Source organism: Sinocyclocheilus rhinocerous, unplaced genomic scaffold, assembly GCF_001515625.1.
Source record: "Sinocyclocheilus rhinocerous isolate Xijiao unplaced genomic scaffold, SAMN03320098_v1.1 scaffold454, whole genome shotgun sequence".
Lineage (NCBI taxonomy): Eukaryota > Metazoa > Chordata > Actinopteri > Cypriniformes > Cyprinidae > Sinocyclocheilus > Sinocyclocheilus rhinocerous.
In genome coordinates, this window is record NW_015657627.1 from 185,530 (window position 1) to 204,766 (window position 19,237).

General features: G+C 34.3%; 1 protein-coding gene across 1 annotated transcript in view; it reads left to right on the forward strand.

The window, feature by feature from the left end:
* Positions 1-931: 931 nt before the first annotated feature.
* The window catches only part of LOC107721434 (protein lin-28 homolog A-like), a 24,037-nt gene continuing 5,731 nt past the window's right edge, over positions 932-19,237 (forward strand). Inside the window, exons 1-2 of the mRNA XM_016529440.1 lie at positions 932-1,109; positions 4,498-4,805. Of these exons, the coding sequence (XP_016384926.1) occupies positions 932-1,109; positions 4,498-4,805 (486 nt within the window). The remainder of the gene's footprint in view (positions 1,110-4,497; positions 4,806-19,237) is intronic.

Genomic DNA, 19,237 nt, shown 5'->3' on the forward strand with positions numbered 1-19,237 from the left:
TCAATTGAATTAGCTTTTTTTAAGCTTAAATTAATATTTTTATATTCACTTTGGAGGGAAAGTCGAAATACATGGCTAATCTGAAGACCCAAGGGAGTGTTTTGGGGTTCATCTTATATTCAGTATGTGTTTGAAAGTTCTTGTAAGTGAAATTCAGTTTTTTTTTTTTCTTTTTTCAAATATTGAGCTTATGAATGAACATGTCAATTGGTATTTTGCATTTCAATAGCACCTATTTGCATAGTCCTGATTTAAAAGATAATTTCACACATTCTTCTGGTGTTTGATTATGAGTTTGGATTTGAAGAATCAGTGTCTAAACTTTGCTCTGACAGAGAGAAAAAGTTTGGTTTGTTTATTTAAAAAGAAAACGAGAGATCCTTCAGACGTTAAACTTTAAAAGTTTAACTCTTGCTAATCAAAAAAAGTTTAACCCTTGCTAATGAACAGTTCAGGATTGAAACAATTAAAATGTTAAGCAATATTTATGGCTTTAGTGTGTATTACTGTTCAATCATTTAAAAATGTAAATGTAATTTTACATTTACAAAAGTATTTTGTCATGGCTTTAATTGAAACTTAATGCATTCATGACTGTTAGCCTATAGCCTATATAATCGATACTTCTTTGTGGATTTAGGGAAGTTTTTAGAGTGTTGTTATTCAGTCCAGCAATAAACTCAACAAGTCAAAATCAATTAACATTTATATGTAATATTCATCGGCTGATGAATTACGCCTCGCTTTTGCTTGTTTTATTTTTCTAAACTACACTCACAAGCCTATTTTTTTTACCTCAGATCAATATTCCTGAGTGCTGTTGATTTAAATGACTTTCTAAAGTCACGCGGACCCGTTTTGCGTTTCCAGTAGCTAGACATAAACCACCGAGTATCATCTTTATTTATCTGTCTGTCCTGGAACTTATTCGATGCTTGCGGACTTTAACGGGATCAAACGGGGACGTTTAGGGTGTGTCCGTGACCTCGTTGGACGTGTTTCCCGGAGCTCGCGGGGCCGTTTTATGAATGGTGGATGGGAAACCCTCGTGCAGGAAATGAGAAACTCCATATCATCTGACACCGGTGACCAGATCCGTGACCTGCGCCGTAATGGCACGACCACCATCCATCTCTTCCACACACCAGCAAACACACACACAGCATCTCCGACAGCAGAACTGGTGCAGGGGTTGGGGGATTGGGGGCAGGGGTGAATTCCGGAGGGTGGTCGGCATGGATGGGTGGGGGTGGGTGAAATGGGCGGAGCGTAGAAGCGGTGGGGGTAGTTGTTGATTCACTCCTCCAACGTGTTTTTCCTCTGACTCAAAGACGGAGAAAAACATCCTCTGCCAAGGCATCAGGTTTGATCATGAGCTTGTCAGAAACGTTTACTGAACGAATGTCTTGTAGAAACGAAAACATCACATTTTTATAACAGGAGACAATTATTTCACATGTCAATTTTCCATTAGCCTAATCTTTGCATTTCAACTTGTTGGTTTAATGCACATTTGATTCGTTTTTTTTTTAGTAGGCTACTATTCACTCAGATAGCTCCAATTCAAAAGAACACAATAAGCACAGAAACAGAAAAAGTATGTGTGAAAGTATGATTGCATTTCATCCGTTCCATATTTTCATTTTTAGAACATTCCATTAGGCTATATGGGTTACATTTTGTGTTCATACCAATGTGTATGTTTACCATGTTTTATCACTTTATATAGCCTACCAGGAAAAAAGGGGGGGTGATTTGCTAGTTGTTTTTTTGGATCAATGCTCACTTTTCATGAATCAACAGATCATGTAGTTTGAAGGCTATATATATATATTTATAGCCTGTACTGTTGCAATACACTCTATATACGTATATTTTATGTCTTCGTGTTTGTTCTTTCTAGATGTTCATTGACGTAGGTATCATCATGTAGGCTATATATTTTCAAGTGCGCAAAGCTGATGTAACCCAGAAAAAAATCCATGTGCGTGAGGACTTGGTCAATAAAGATCTTCTTATTCTAAATCAGTCTCATTGACGTTTGTACTGCAGCAAACAACAAATGCAAACTGCAGTGTGCTTCAACAAACGATAATTAGCTAGTGATGATCTCATTTCTCCCGAACTATAATATGGAATGTTTTGGAAACGTTTAAACAAAAGCAGAAAGATAGCAACAGCAACAGCAGAAGAACAAAAATATTTTTAGTACATTTTAAAGGAAACCAAATGCGTGCATAAGAAACGTTTCCGTCTTTTTGGTTAATGACATAAAGGCATAATTTAAAACAACTTTACAAAATATGCTACGACGATTATTAGTCTAGCCTACAGTTTAATGGAATAGTAGGCTACACTTCTAGAAAAAATCTACTACCCTCTGTATACAGAGATACATTCTGGAAAACTTTTGTTGTTGCATTTCGCTACAACAAGCGAGAACATTAAAAATGACGTGTTATACAAGCATTTACTTTCATAAGACTATAAAGTATTATGACTGTGGTTACCAGCGGTTGGAATTTGGTTACATAGGCTAACGCATCATTAAAATTGTTACATATAAATAAAAAAAAACTAAAATGCTGGACTTTTTATGGTCTCTCGAATGACGTACGGAACATCCGGAGGGTGGTCGGCATGGATGGGTGGGGGTGGGTGAAATGGGCGGAGCGTAGAAGCGGTGGGGGTAGTTGTTGATTCACTCCTCCAACGTGTTTTTCCTCTGACTCAAAGACGGAGAAAAACATCCTCTGCCAAGGCATCAGGTTTGATCATGAGCTTGTCAGAAACGTTTACTGAACGAATGTCTTGTAGAAACGAAAACATCACATTTTTATAACAGGAGACAATTATTTCACATGTCAATTTTCCATTAGCCTAATCTTTGCATTTCAACTTGTTGGTTTAATGCACATTTGATTCGTTTTTTTTTTAGTAGGCTACTATTCACTCAGATAGCTCCAATTCAAAAGAACACAATAAGCACAGAAACAGAAAAAGTATGTGTGAAAGTATGATTGCATTTCATCCGTTCCATATTTTCATTTTTAGAACATTCCATTAGGCTATATGGGTTACATTTTGTGTTCATACCAATGTGTATGTTTACCATGTTTTATCACTTTATATAGCCTACCAGGAAAAAAGGGGGGGTGATTTGCTAGTTGTTTTTTTGGATCAATGCTCACTTTTCATGAATCAACAGATCATGTAGTTTGAAGGCTATATATATATATTTATAGCCTGTACTGTTGCAATACACTCTATATACGTATATTTTATGTCTTCGTGTTTGTTCTTTCTAGATGTTCATTGACGTAGGTATCATCATGTAGGCTATATATTTTCAAGTGCGCAAAGCTGATGTAACCCAGAAAAAAATCCATGTGCGTGAGGACTTGGTCAATAAAGATCTTCTTATTCTAAATCAGTCTCATTGACGTTTGTACTGCAGCAAACAACAAATGCAAACTGCAGTGTGCTTCAACAAACGATAATTAGCTAGTGATGATCTCATTTCTCCCGAACTATAATATGGAATGTTTTGGAAACGTTTAAACAAAAGCAGAAAGATAGCAACAGCAACAGCACGCCAGGCGGTTCACATACGGTAGATGTGCAAGAAGTTACATAGTGTAGCTACTAACTAGGCACATTGAGCAATGCCATCCCATCTGAAGTGTAGCTCTACTTTTCATTGAGTTTCTCTAGTTTTCCAGAGGGTGGGTTGTAGACAAGGGTGTAAGAATATATACAAGGTTAAGGTACCTAAATGTAAAAGTTTAACAGTCTGTCACTGAAAACCCCCATATATTAATTGATTATAAAGAAACGGGGGCGTCTGTAGTGGTGGTTACGGCCCTGGTTGAAGACATATCGTTGCATTGAATGCATGTTGTTGAGTAGTAGTTGGGGGATTTCCCTCAGAAACGCTGCCCACGCAGACCCACGGTCATTGTGTACACACCTAGAACAAAGTATAGGCTACATCTCAAACATCAGCACACAACATCATGGGCTTTTCTCCCTTGACCGCACAGGAGGGCCGCGCAAACGTCTTTTTGGTTAATGACATAAAGGCATAACTTAAAACAACTTTACAAAATATGCTACGACGATTATTAGTCTAGCCTACAGTTTAATGGAATAGTAGGCTACACTTCTAGAAAAAATCTACTACCCTCTGTATACAGAGATACATTCTGGAAAACTTTTGTTGTTGCATTTCGCTACAACAAGCGAGAACATTAAAAATGACGTGTTATACAAGCATTTACTTTCATAAGACTATAAAGTATTATGACTGTGGTTACCAGCGGTTGGAATTTGGTTACATAGGCTAACGCATCATTAAAATTGTTACATATAAATAAAAAAAAACTAAAATGCTGGACTTTTTATGGTCTCTCGAATGACGTACGGAACACGCACAAAACCGATTTTAGACGTCATAACGCGTTAGAAAACTGAACCTGATGCTTTTACGTGACGCAGCTGTAGAGCTGAAGTCCAGCCCGGTTCCGAGTCCGCTCCCTCTCCCGGGCTCACAGAGGAGTCACGTGTGCAGCGCTGTGAGCGAGCGAAAAAGTATAGGCTACATCTCAAACATCAGCACACAACATCATGGGCTTTTCTCCCTTGACCGCACAGGAGGGCCGCGCAAAGGTGTCGGGTCGCCGCAGATTCTGGCTGGCTCGGGTTACTGCAAGTGGTTTAATGTCCGCATGGGGTTTGGATTTATATCGATGACCAGCAGCGAGGGGAAGCCAGTGGACCCTCCACTAGACGTGTTCGTTCACCAAGTAAGTCCAATAATGCACGTGCTGGGTTTCAGCCGTTCAGCTCCTCTGACTCTTTTTCACGTTATATGTCGCATCTCATTGACATCAGCAGCGAGAGGGGATAGGAGATGTTAAAAGAGACATGACAAAATATCCAAAAAGGAGACGCACGCCGTACCATGCGCGCTAAATTTGTGCCCGCTGGAAATCGGGATGTCGGATCGACGGTGACGCGCATCACCCCATTTCACGGAGGAAACGATTTCGCTGGAACTTTGGAACGGAGGGTCCGCGGGGAAACATGGCCGAAGGTTACGATGCTTTTTTTTTTTTTAACATCTCTTTTCACGCGAACTCATATTGTCCACCGCGTTTTTTTACGTTGTTTGTACGTGTGATGAAGAGCCGTTTGAGCCCAGTGGACCCTCCACTAGACGTGTTCGTTCACCAAGTAAGTCCAATAATGCACGTGCTGGGTTTCAGCCGTTCAGCTCCTCTGACTCTTTTTCACGTTATATGTCGCATCTCATTGACATCAGCAGCAGATGTGCTGGAGGAAAGCAGAAGTAAACATGCGCTTGTGTTTTCATCCTCTGTCACTTTAAGAACGCCAAAAACGCATCTTCACTCTCCATTGATATCACCAGACGAACGGCGTATTAGTAGTAAACACGGAGGTATTTACGATGCAGCTCTTAATGGAACCTTTATTAGGAAGAGAAAAGAGAGAGTAGCCCGTGACATTGGCGTTTATTCGTTTCATGCTCACAGGAACATGTCTGATAAACCTGCCAACATGTCGGAAAATGTGTCACACGGAGCACACGATGATCAGACGGCATTCACAACCAGACTTTTGAAGAATGGCAAGCGATTTCGGTGTGAACTGTTGTACTGAACATCATGTGCTCTCGTGTTTACATGGGTGTAGTTCAGCCCCCCTTTCACAATATTTCGTCTTCTTCTCATGGACATTCAGAGCTAAATCAATACGGACGCATGTACTAAACCGGAAATTATCTCCTTTCATCATTTTCCAGGCTTTCCACGGCCCCTTAAAATAGCATACGCAGACTTAAAGAACAAAAGCAGAGGTTTCTTCTGAGTTCTATTAGCACTCAAGCTCACTGCACTGTTGTTTTGATGTCAGTTTTGCTGCTTTCTGTTACATTGTGTTCTTGTTATCTGTTGGTGATAATATTGTCAAGCAGTGTTATGTTTACTGCTGGATGTTAATGAGATGTTAAAATGATTCCTGGGACTTAACATTTCCATTGTTACAAAACACATCTGCACAATCCTTTAAATCTGAAATTCAATAACATAACAGCTAGTTTGCACAGGAAACAAGTGGCTATTTATCCATCCATCCATCTATCCATCTATCCATCCATCCATCCATCTATCTAGTATTTTTTAAAGAATTTAAAACCGTGTAAATATCTCTAGTTATTAAAATCACAGTTGTGCAATCTTTTCTCGAATTCAACAACGTTTTAATAATCTTTTATTATGATGTAACCAAATTACAATTGCTGAAAACCATTTTTAAGTAAAAGAGATTTTGCTTTATGTATTTATCTTGTGATTAGTGTTTTTATGGATATATTAGACAAATTGTTTTGTTTAAAAATACAATTTTGTTGATTTAGAGTATAACATTTGAATTAGCACAGTTAAGGAAATTGATAGCAGGCATTCTAAATATGTACAGAATTATTTGAAGTGATTTTAAACAGGCCGTTTTAAATTGTTATACAATATTTTTTTGAGGCAAATTTCATTCATTTTTCATTTAAATTTCGATTTTGTGTGGAAATGAATTTTTGTGCATGAGCTTAAACATGAACCTCTTGTGCTAGTAGCCCGTAAACCTGAGTGCATTCTGGGAAATGCAGTTCTCAAAAAAGACAAACAGCAGCCAGATACAGTCAGACTGTTATGCGTGCCATTGAGTTTAATAACATACTGTTGATAGCTTATCTAATATATATATATATATATATAATTAATGCAAATGGTTAGAAATGAGCTTGTTGAAATCAAATGAAATCTCCACATCTGTAGTTGCAAATTCAGCAGATTGTCTACTGAATTATCTGTTGAAATGCACAATAAATGCGCTAGTTACTCTGTGTTGTAAAGCACAGGTTAAACCATGCTGTCTTGATGTTAAATGTGAAATCTGTGTACATAGGTTAAGCATGGAACATTTCCTACCTTGCATGCATTAGAGTAGTTATTATAAGAATGTCTTGTACTACTGATAAAATGTTTCTGATAAGCATGAAGTAAACAATTATACCGAATGCATTTGGAAAACGAAGCCTGCTTTTTCCTCATCGCATGGGAAAGTGTATTGATTAGAGTCGTGTTTGTCATCTGGAAGAGCTGTTTGGTTTGCAGTCATTCCTGTGTTTCCTTTACTGTATATGAAAATCCTGAAACTAGCAAACACACAGTGGCTTCCAGAGGTGTATAATATAATGGCGATGTTTGCATAAAACAATTTAATGATAGCAAATGAGTTTTCACTGATGCTTTTACATTTACTTTGGTGCATTATCTTTTCACAGCGGTGTTGCATGAGCAAAATACCGCATTTTTACTCATCCAAGGAAGCAAATTATTATCTGATATTCTCAGAATGCTTAAATATATTAGTCTATCACAGGTTAGCTGCAGTATTCACTGTTTGCAGCATTAATTTGCTTAATTATTTGTATGTTTTGAACCCTCGAGCTGATTTTAGCATCATGCAGATGCAGGTCATGATGTTGAGGCTGCTTGTGTGTGTTAGACAGACTAATGGCAGAAGCAGCTGTAATCCATAACGTCTCTGATAAAGATTTGCATTTCGCTGCTATGCGGAGGTTTATTTGGGTTCTTTGTGTCTGAATGCTGCACGTACATGTGCCTTCATGCTACACTGAAAATGAAAAAGCTTTTATGCTGCGCAGGGTGTGTGTTTGTGTGTCGTCTAGGATGTGCAGCCGTTGTGCAGTGTGTGTGATAAGCAGAGTGTGTACAGCTGATTATTCCCTTCGTGTGTGTCTAAACCTGATATTATGTATTAGAAACAGCATGTTTCGTTTGGCAGTACGCCACATTTCTTACAAACAAGAATGAACTGTGTGGTTTAGCACAATACATGTATGCATTTGGCAGACGCTTTTATCCAGATTGTTATTGTTTTTTTATCAGTTCATTCATACAACCATGGGAATTGAACCCATGACCTTAACGTAGCTATGCATTGCTGTTTGCGTAATGTCTGCCTAAGAAAATGTGTTGATGTCTTTCCCCTTTATGAGAAATGTTCAGCCAAAACTGTTTTTGAGATATATATATATATATATTTTTTATTCTTAGCATGTTTTATTATGTACATTGATCTGTAGGTGTTAAAAGAAGCTGATTACACCGAGTTATGATAAATTATCATAGCTATGAAGTTGTAATTATAAAAGTAGCTGAAATAAAAATTGTATGAATGAATCGGCATTGCATATGAATATGTAATCAGCATTATTTTATTAGTATTCAGTTGAAAACTGTTTTTGACTTGACAGCTGATTTAAATATTTTATTTAACATTTTATAATTTTATATTTTGAACATTTTAGAATTTTACTTTTTCTATGAATGACAGCCAAAATAGTTAATATCATATCAAAGAAGTAATGTGAATTATTTGAGATAAAGTAGGTTATTGTTGTTTTTGAACTGATACCAGTTCCAGCACACTGACTATAATTTAAAATTTAATCTTTAAAGTTGGTTTATTATTAAATTTGATGAAGCAGTCTTTCTCAGTGCACGTATATTAATTGTACTTTTACTTTATGGTGCATGTTTTTTGAACCAAAAGTTGGCTACACTTTACTTTGAAGCACTTATGTATAATGCATTATGAAGTTATTCATAATGTAAATTCTAATGCGTTATTTTTTAAAGTTAAATGTTAAAATGCATATAATATTTGCCTATTCCTTGTTACAGCTGAAATTGGTCGTTTGTCATGTTCTAGTCCATTATACTTTCTAAGTGTGTGTAACAATGAATAGATAAGTATTAGAATTGTGTTTACAGTTATCATACAGTGCATCATAAAGTGCTTTACAAGGCATAATTAATGCATTCAAATACTTTTTAAATGCATTATATATAAAGGCTTTAAGTAAAGTGTTACCGTTGTTACATTAGCCTCCTTTAATGCGACCAGTACATCAATACAGTATCCTCATTGAAACACACTAGTGTTTTAGATCTCCTACAAATCCATGAGCTTTCTGTGTCAATCCAGGACAGGAAAAAGTGTGAGTCAGAAGAAAAGAGAACGCATGTTGTGTGTGTGTGTGTTTTTGTTTGTATGTGTAAAGAGGATTTCTGTGTGTGTGTGTGTGTGGTGGGGGTTGGGGTCCTCTAACATTCTTTAAAAGAGGAATTTCGTTAAAGACAAAAAAGGGAAAGGAGGCGTGGCTTTGGCCGGCCCTCACACTCTGAATCAACGCACTGCAGTGTGTGTGTGTGTGTGTGTTTCATTAGGAGCTTTGTGTTTGATTTTTCTGAATGCTGCACCTCCTGCAGTGTTTGTGCGTGTGTTAGTCTAACCGCACGAATGCATGTTGTTGTTTATAAATGTGTCACTGTATATGACTCGATCATTTCATGTGTTTCTATATACACTATTAAAAATAAAGGTTCTTTATTGGCTTTGATGGTTCTACAAGAACCTTTAACATCAATGAAACCTTTCCATTGCACAAAAAGGTTCTTTAAAGTGGAAAAATGTTTTTAAAATGTTAGGTAAAAATGGTTATTTTAAGAACCGTTTACTGAAAGGTTCTTTGGGGTTGTTCTTCTGAAATGGTATGATCAGTAAGTCATGGCAAGTTATATGAGATTCAACTAGGCGAGATTTTAAAAACTGAGATGAAGTAACTCGTAGAGCCCGTTTGATGATACTTACAATTTTAAAGCAGAGACTGAAGTTTTAAATTTGAATTCCTTTTTTTTTCTTTTCTTTTTTTTTACAGTGCTTTGGTATTGTTGTTTTTGGAACCTTTATTAATTTATTTTGTTTGTGCAGTGATGTTGTCCCTTTTATATCTGTTGCTCACTTTGCTATAGTTTGTGCACAAATTGATCTCCAGATGTGAACTAAATCTGACAAAATGTCATTTCCCTTTATGAGAAATGTTTAACAAAAACTGTTATTGATATAAATTGTTTTATCTTTATTACTTTGAATTTGAACTTGTACATTTGATCTTGTATATTGACCTCTATAGGTTGTTGGTTAAAAGTAGTCAATTACACTGAGCTATGATACCAGATTGTATTATAGCTCAAGAGGTTGTAATTGTAAAAATAAATACACTTAAAAAATCAAGGGTTTTGCACCTTTGGAGTAATCGAAAGGTTTCATGGATGTTAAAGGTTCTTCACGGAACCATCAATGCCAATAAAGAACCTTTATTTTTAAGTGTGTATAAAATAAAAATTGTATGAATGAACTGACAGGTTGAAGTTCTTAAATATGTAATCAGCGTTTACACTTATTTCTCACTTTACTATAGCTTAAAGGCAAATTTATGTCGAAAAGTGTGCAAAATCTCCCTTTGAGGACAACTGAGGTCAAGTTTAACTGGAAAAATTATTTGTAGTGTACATAATATTTTTTAATTATAGAAATGCTGTTCTTTTAGGGATGGGTTCTGCGGTATGTCCTTATTTCCATAGCTAGTTAAATGTGTGTGTGTGTTGTGAGGCTTCTCTGGGCCCCTAGTGAGATTAAGCTCTCATCCAGACTCCTCCTCTCACTGCTGCACAGATCTCACTCCTCCTCTAACATATATACATGCTGCTCTCCTCATCCTGTGCTCCATCCCTTTGTTTTTTAAACTGCTGATGCCAATACTGATATCTAGAGTGCAGGATGAAATATATGATAGCAGATGAGATGCACAATTCCTCAAATTGGCACTTATTTTACACAGTAAATAATGAAAGCTGAAAATGTTTATTATGTGAAATCGACATTTTTAAACAGATTTAAGAAGAAACTAATACTTCGACTTCTTTAAATCAAGCAAGCTGACAAGTATCTTATATTATATATTGGAGTGTAAAATCTTTGATCTAAGACGGATAATTCAGGTTTACAATCACAGGTTTATGAGACCTGTAGTGGATGCATACATTTATGCTCATTCCTGTTATGCAGAATGTTTGTGGTCTGTAACGTAAAAACTGAATACGTTTGTGTTGTCATTTAAGGACGTTAAGGAAGCACTTTACACTATTATAATTTGATTTACACAACGTTTGTGTACATGAGTGTGTCAATTGAAGTTAATTTAATATATATATTTTTTATATTCTTTTAACATTTTTATAGTTTAGTAATAAAGACAAAATGTTTTAGTGTGATACGAACCAACTAATAGCATCCCTTCTTAATACTTTTTTCGTCTTGCCAGTTTTGTAAGTTAAAGGCTAACAGGATAGGTTGTGATATTGAGAACTCATGCAGGAAAAAAAACAATATATTAATTGCTAATAAAAACAGTTTTCTTAAGTAAACGAGAAATTTAGTTTGAAATATTTTGATTAGAGAAACAGGATGCAGGAAAAATTGGTAATGTTTTTATTTGTTTTAATGTTTTTAATTATTATTTTTGAAGTGTATAATGCACTGCAAAAATAATATCTGCTTAAACTAAGGTTTAGGCTATTTAAAATTCAATGTACTCCCAATTTAGTATTAGTAATAATACTGTATTTGTACGTATAGCAGTGAATGTAAATATATTTTAGTTTATTTACTATTCCCTGTTGTGATAGTAGTTGTGACAAAACTGAAATTAAAATGATTTTATCTTTAAAATGATTAGGTTTATACTGAGTTTAATATTTTATTTAGTATGTTAAGACCCATAATGAGGACATGAAAATACTGTATAACAGGAATGACCCAGAACATGTTATGAATGTAGTTCATTATGTTCTCATTAGCTGCTGATGTCATTTTATCCTCTGCTGATCTTACTTTTATAGATTCTCTGTTTTCATCTAAACTTTAGTTCTGCTTTTACTTGAGCTTTCATTTTCTGTTTTCTCCAATATTGTCTTTAGTATTCTTTCTCGCTCTCTCTACCTTGTTTTGTTCACTGTTATTTATTTTATTTTCTTCCAGCGCTCGATCTCTTCTGCATCCTGCTCTTTTATTCTCCATTTCTCCATTTGTTCAGTTCTTCATTTCTCCATCTCAACACAAGCTGCAGGTCACATGACTTCCTCCTTCAGCTCTGCCCATATATGGAGTGAGTGTGTGGGTGGAGCCAGCTGCTGATCTGACACAAACAAAACAAACGCTCACTTTCCAAGAGTTCCGTGTAGAGGTCTACACAGGTCCAAAAATTCGAACCCGAAGAGACCCCTAAATGTGCTACACTGAACCGACCCGGACCCGTCTATTATTTTGAAAGTTGGACCCGGGCCCGTGCAGAACCGAGAAATGTCAAAAATATACTACCCGGAACCGACGCGGATGTCAATTATTTGAAAGATGGACCCGAACCCGGCCGGGAAGACACAGACCAGACTGGACCCGATCGGCACATATTCCACAGCAAATTGCTATTAACAAGTTGCGAAAATTAAACTTTTTGTCTTACCTAATGTAAGAAGCCTTCTCCCTTGTACCTGACTGTGATGCACACAATCCTCCTTGCCAAGAAAGTTCCAGGATCCCGGGTCGGGTCCTCGGGTCTCGGGTCCTCCGTGTAGACTTCCGTCACAGCTTTGTAGCACTGAAATCTAATGATTTTAATTTTTTGTATATTTGTAAAAAAAAAAATTTGCAGTGTATTTTTTTTAATGTATTTTTTATTAACTCATTTTTTAATAATCTAATTTAATAATCTTATTAATGCTTGACTTGTTGATTAATGCTCACTGGTTGAATTGGTTCTTGAATGAAATTAAAAAAAGCTGTTTATTATTATTTTGCTAGTTTAATTTTAGGACTTGATTTGTGGTCTCATAAGACACATCTATACTTGATTAAAATCACAAACTCATTAAATGATCATTTGTAAGTCGCTTTGGATAAAAGCGTCTGCTAAATGACTAAATAAATAAATAAAATGAAGTGTCTTTTTTAAAGAAAACATCTGCCAAGAGCACAAATGTTAAATGTAAAAGTGAGTTCTGTTTAGAATGGTTTAAAATCTCAAGTCAAATGGTTTGGACAGATAAGAAAAAGGCAACATAAACCAGATACCAAAAGCTATGACTTCTTTTACTTTTTTAGACAGCTGTTTATGTTTGTTTTTTAAAAAATAACAAGCTTTCAGTAAAAGACAATAAGCTACATTGGTATGTTTTATTATAATGAAGAAACACAAAAAGTAACAAAAGAATTCATGACAAACAAACATAAACTAGTTTTGATTCTGTTTCTGTTTGTTTTCTGTGCATATGTTTTTATTTTTAAGCTTCATCGTAATTCAAACAGACACAAACATAAAATCAACGTGAACGTCTAAATCGTCTCTTTGATCGAATTGTTTCAGTTCTTGTCAAATGTTTTGTAATTCTGTACATTCACACTCATTTATAAACAATGTGATCATCCTCAAAGGCATTTTTAAAATGTAAAGTTAAAGGTAGTTCAATCAGAAGTAAGTTGACCGTGTGCACTTTACACACACACACACACAGAGCTCATATCCGGCTGCTATCAGGAGTGTGTGTGGAGTGATGTAGTGTGTGTCAGCAGATCAAATACTGCGTGTGCGTCTTGTAGTCAGAGCAGAAGTGTGTTGTTAATTTAACGCAGGGAAACGGGATGCCTGTGTGTGTGTTTGAAGGGGGTTGGGCAGAGGTCAGAGGTCACAGTGAAGGATGAAAACATGTGGAGGAGGGGTGATGTGCGATATGTCCGGCCCTTTGGTGGCGCTCTCCGTATTTCTCCCTCCTGCTTTCTGTCTTCCGTCTCTTGAGTTTCTGCTTTTTTTCCCTGCAGTGAGCGGAACAATGTGACACACATCTTCTCCTGTGCTCATGGATTACATTTCTTAATTGTGCTTTATTGGATGAGTTCAGACATCAGAAATGTGTCTGCTGCTGCCTGATCTTCCTGCTTGCACTGCTTCTCTCTGAACTTTGACCTGGAAATAGAAACACACATTTGGTGTAGAAACAATTTTCACTCAGAAAGTGCTAGTAAAGAATTCATTACAAAGAATGAAGTAAAGCATTGAATCACACATATTTTAAAGTAGAAAGAGAAAAATACTATTTTCTCGCAAAACAATTGATTTTAATAAAACATTTACTTACAATATTTTTTTCAAATATTTATAAATGGAAAGTGTTTACAGTTTATTTTCACACTACAGATACAGATAGATAGAAAGAAAGAGAAAGAAAAAAAGATAGACAGTAAGAAAGAAAAAAGAAAGGAAAAGATAGAAAGGAAAAAGATAAGACAGAAAGAAAGAAATGGACAGATAGAAAGAAAAAAGAAAGGAATCACATATTTATAAATGGAAAGTGTTTACAGTTTATTTTCACACTACAGATACAGATAGACAGATAGAAAGAAAGAGAAAGAAAAAAAGATAGACAGTAAGAAAGAAAAAAGAAAGGAAAAGACAGAAAGGAAAAAGATAGACAGAAAGAAAGAAATGGACAGATAGAAAGAAAAAAGAAAGGAAAAAGGTAGACAGACAGAAAGAAAGAAATAGACAGATAGATACAAAGAAAAAAGAAATATAATAGATGAAAGAAAGAATGAAAGAAAGAAAAATAGACATAGAAAGAATGAAAAAATAGAAAGATAGAAAGGAAAAAAGATAGACAGATAGATAGAAAGAAAAAAAGAAAAATAGACAGAAAGAAAAAAGAAAGGAAAAAGATAGACAGAGAGAAAGAAAGAAAGAAATATACAGATAGAAAGAAAAAAGAAAGAGTAAAAATAGATGAAAGAAAGAAAGAAAAATAGACAGATAGAAAGAAAGAAAAAAGAAAGAGAGAAAGATAGAAAGAAAAAAGAAAGGAAAAAAGATAGACAGAAAGAAAGAAATAGACAGACAGATACAAAGAAAAAAGAAATATAATAGATGAAAGAAAGAATGAAAAAATAGAAAGATAGAAAGGAAAAAAGATAGACAGATAGAAAGAAAAAAAGAAAGAAAAATAGAAAGAAAAAAGAAAGGAAAAAGATAGACAGACAGAAAGAAAGAAAGAAATATACAGATAGAAAGAAAGAAGAAAGAGTAAAAATAGATGAAAGAAAGAAAGAAAAATAGACAGATAGAAAGAAAGAAAAAAGAAAGAGAGAAAGATAGAAAGAAAAAAGAAAGGAAAAAAGATAGACAGAAAGAAAGAAATAGACAGATAGAAAGAAAAAAAAGAAATAGAGTAAAAATAGATGAAAGAAAGAAGATAGTAAGAAAGAAGGAAAAATAGACAGATAGAAAGAAAGAAAGGAAAAAAGATAGACAGATAGAAAGAAAGAAATAGACAGATAGAAAGAAAAAGAAATAGAGTAAAAATAGATGAAAGAAAGAGAAAAGACAGACAGAAAGAAAAAATAAAGAGAGAAAAGATAGTCCATCTAAGAGAAAAAAGACAGAAATAAAGAAAAAGATAGATGAAAGAAAGTAAAAGAAAAAAGGGACAGAAAGAACGAAAGAAAAAGAAAGGAAAAAATAGAAAGAAAAAGATAGACAGAAAGAAAAAAGAAAGATAGATGATAGATGAAAGAAAGAAAAAATAGAGAGAGAAAAGGATAGAAAGAAAAAAACAAACAGATAGAAAGAAAAGAAAGAAAACAGATAGACAGAAAGAAAAAACAAACAGACAGATAGATGGATAGAAAAAAGAAAGAGAAGAAAGAGAGATTAAAGAAAGAAAGAAAGATAGATAGATGAAAAGAAAAAATAGAGAGAGAAAGATAGAAAGAAAAAAACAAACAGATAGATAGAAAGAAAAGAAAGAAAACAGATAGACAGAAAGAAAAAAGAAAGAAAAAACAAACAGACAGATAGATGGATAGAAAAAAGAAAGAGAAAAAAGATAGATTAAAGAAAGAAAGAAAGAAAGAAAGATAGATGAAAGGAAGAAAAAGAAAAAAGAGAGAAAGAAAAAGATAGATGAACACTGTAACACTGGACTAAAACCTGACAAATTTTTATTCTATGATTTGATAGATAATGTTTATATATATATATAAATAATTGCAATAATAGGCAAAATTAACATATAATTAATAGATCATATTAATTTATTAATATACAAAACAATATATTAATGTATAATAATATTAATGACTGATTCACAAATTTTGCTTCATTATTACTTACAGATAGAAATATATGTGTATTTATTATAAATGATATGTATTTGTTTCATTTATTTGTGTGTGTGTGTGTGTTTACCAAGCTCTAATCCTGTTAAGTGTGTTGAGCTGTTTAGATTGATATTCCAATAGAAAAGATCTAATATATCTGCGTGTGAAGGGTTTTGCTCCTGGCTTTTCTGATAAATGCACTTCTCTCTTATGCTGTGGATTTTTAATTTCTCGCCATCGCAAGTGTTCAATCAGAATGCTTTTTGTGTCCATTATGTCAATTAAGATGCATTAATTTCCCACCCGGCTGAATTAAACGTGAAGCCGTGACAAAAAGCAATCAGTGAGCGCTGTGACGGTGTGTTGACTGGGCATGTGATCATTCATCAGTCCAGATGTGAATTCAGTGCTGATATTCATAAAGAACAGAGCTGTGATGCGGCGCTACTGATCTATTGATGTTTCTAGAGGAATGTAACTGATGAGAATACATGTCAGCTGCGCTTTGCCTCTCGCATTTGATTCATGCATTACGTTACTGCTGTTTTAATTTCATGAATAATTGAAATGTAAATGGTATGATCAAGTAGCACTGCCTCTGTGACAAGACCATAGAGAGCTTTCTGTAGCTGCAGGATCGCATTCATTAGTATTCATGCATTTGAATCACAATCATGACTTAAATCACCGTTACGTGATGAAGTCGACTTGTTTGAATGTGTTGGCTTTGTGTTGGAAAGCTCTCAATGTGCTTGTGGAAAATTGATTATTTATTAAATCACAAACAAATGCCTAAACATAGATACATAGTCAGTATTTGTTGTGTTTTGGGCATAATCATAAACTAGATCTTAGCTATGTTTTGTAGTATTAATTGTATTTGAACAATAAATTCATCAGATCAGCTGTAATGTGTGATGAAACCATTTTCAAAAAAATCTATGCTAAATTGCAGATTCTGTGGTGATTTAATTGCATTTCACTGAAATGAACAGAATTCATTGCTTTTATCAGTCTTTGCTTTTCATTTATAATGACAGAAAATCTTCTAAATTGAAGGATGGATTTGAATAAACTAATAAACACCTTGGTCACGTTGTGTTGACTGTGAATAATACATTTGATAAGTTGCTTTTAATGGTCCTCATTTGGATAAAAGCATCTGCTGAATGATTAAATACAAATGTACATCTGTGGGTTTTTTCTGGCGTTGTGCTTTATGTAGAGGACTTTTGAATTAATTTTCACTCATTAAAAACGATGATTCACATTTGTTAAAATGTTATTTTAATGTAAAAGTTTACTTGCGTCATATACATTATTTGTGTTACAAGTATTTGCAATTATATTTGCTACCAAGCATCTTGTATGACAGTGGATACAGTTCTCCTGAATATAAAAGCTGTAAACAAGAATATCAGAGTTATCAAATATTGTCAAATAACATATATATATTTTAGATTTTGTTGAATTGTCTACTTCTACTGTATCTACTTTTGTAGTATTAACTTTTAAATGTAAGAAAATCCAAATCAAAAGTTAAACTAGGTGATAAATGTATTAGAGTCTGTCATTGTTCTCTAATAGTTTTTGATATTTTTAATATTCTGACATATTCTGGCACTTAGTTTTACTACAAATATTTAAATAGGAAAAGTTAGTTTTCAAAATTGCATTTTATGCAAGAAACATGATCCAATGTGTTTTTAAAGATTGCTTTCATAATGCAGGTTAAGGTGATACTGACAGATTGGTCTCTCTTGAACCATTTATATATCTTTCTCTCCCTTATGGATTATTATACGACGTTAAATTAGAATTGATGGATCTTTCTGTAGATATGACCGATCTGTTTGATGTCTATAAGTATCTGTATAGCTATTTGTACATGTTTTAGATTTAAACTTTTGGTTCCTATATATTATTCAAATGTTTTCGATTCTGTCAGGTGGCAGTTTTTCTTCAAATATTTAAATAAGAAAACATCTGTTTTTCAAAATGAGGTTTTGATTTCAGTGTGGTAAATTTGTGCATTTTAATGCAAGATCAAATGCGTTTTTAAACATTGCTTTTGTAATGCAGCTTAATGTGATATTGACAGATTGCAAGTTATTTCTAGTAAACCTTTTTGTTGAACATCTATATATCCTTCTCTCCCCGATAGACATGAAATGTTCAAGATTTGATGGATCATTCTGTAGATATGACCAATCTGTTTAATATCTATAAATATTTTAGAATTACATATATATATATTTTTACATTTACATTTTGGCTCCTAAAAGTTAAACTAGGAGCCAAATGTATTAGATTCTGTCAGGCAGCAGTTAGTATTAAGACAATTACACTAATATTTGGTGTGATTAAACTAAATAAATGTACTTTAGTTGTTTTTTTGCATATTCTTTAATTTTCTGTCATTGGCATTGGTTTAGTGCCTTAACCACTGGGTTTATTACAAATATTTAAATAAGAAAAATCTGTTTTTCAAAATGAGTTTTTATTTTTTTATTTGAGCTATGAAGTTCATAAAATTGTGCATTTAATGCAAGAAAAGTGGTCAAATGTATTTTTAAACATTGCTCTTGTAACGCACATTAAGGTGATTTTGACATTGGTAGCTGTTGTTTTTTCTAGTACGTAGAAAATCTCTCTTTTTAACATCTATATATATATACAGTGGGTACAGAAAGTATTCAGACCCCCTTAAATTTTTCACTCTTTGTTATATTGCAGCCATTTGCTAAAATCATTTAAGTCATATCTTTCCCTCCCTGATTTTATTATATACCATGAAATGTTTAATATTCTCTATTGCTATGACTGGTCTGTTTTTTTTAATAAATATATATATATATATATATATATTTATAGATGATATAAGTGTGTTTGTATATCTGTATTAAATGAAGTGTGTGTGTGTGTGTGTGTGTTCAGAGTAAGTTGGTGATGGAGGGCTTCAGGAGCTTACGGGAGGGCGAGCAGGTTGAATTCACCTTCAAGAGGTCGAGTAAAGGTCTGGAGTCGCTCAGGGTCACGGGGCCCGGCGGGGGTCCATGCTCGGGCAGTGACCGACGCCCCAAAGGCA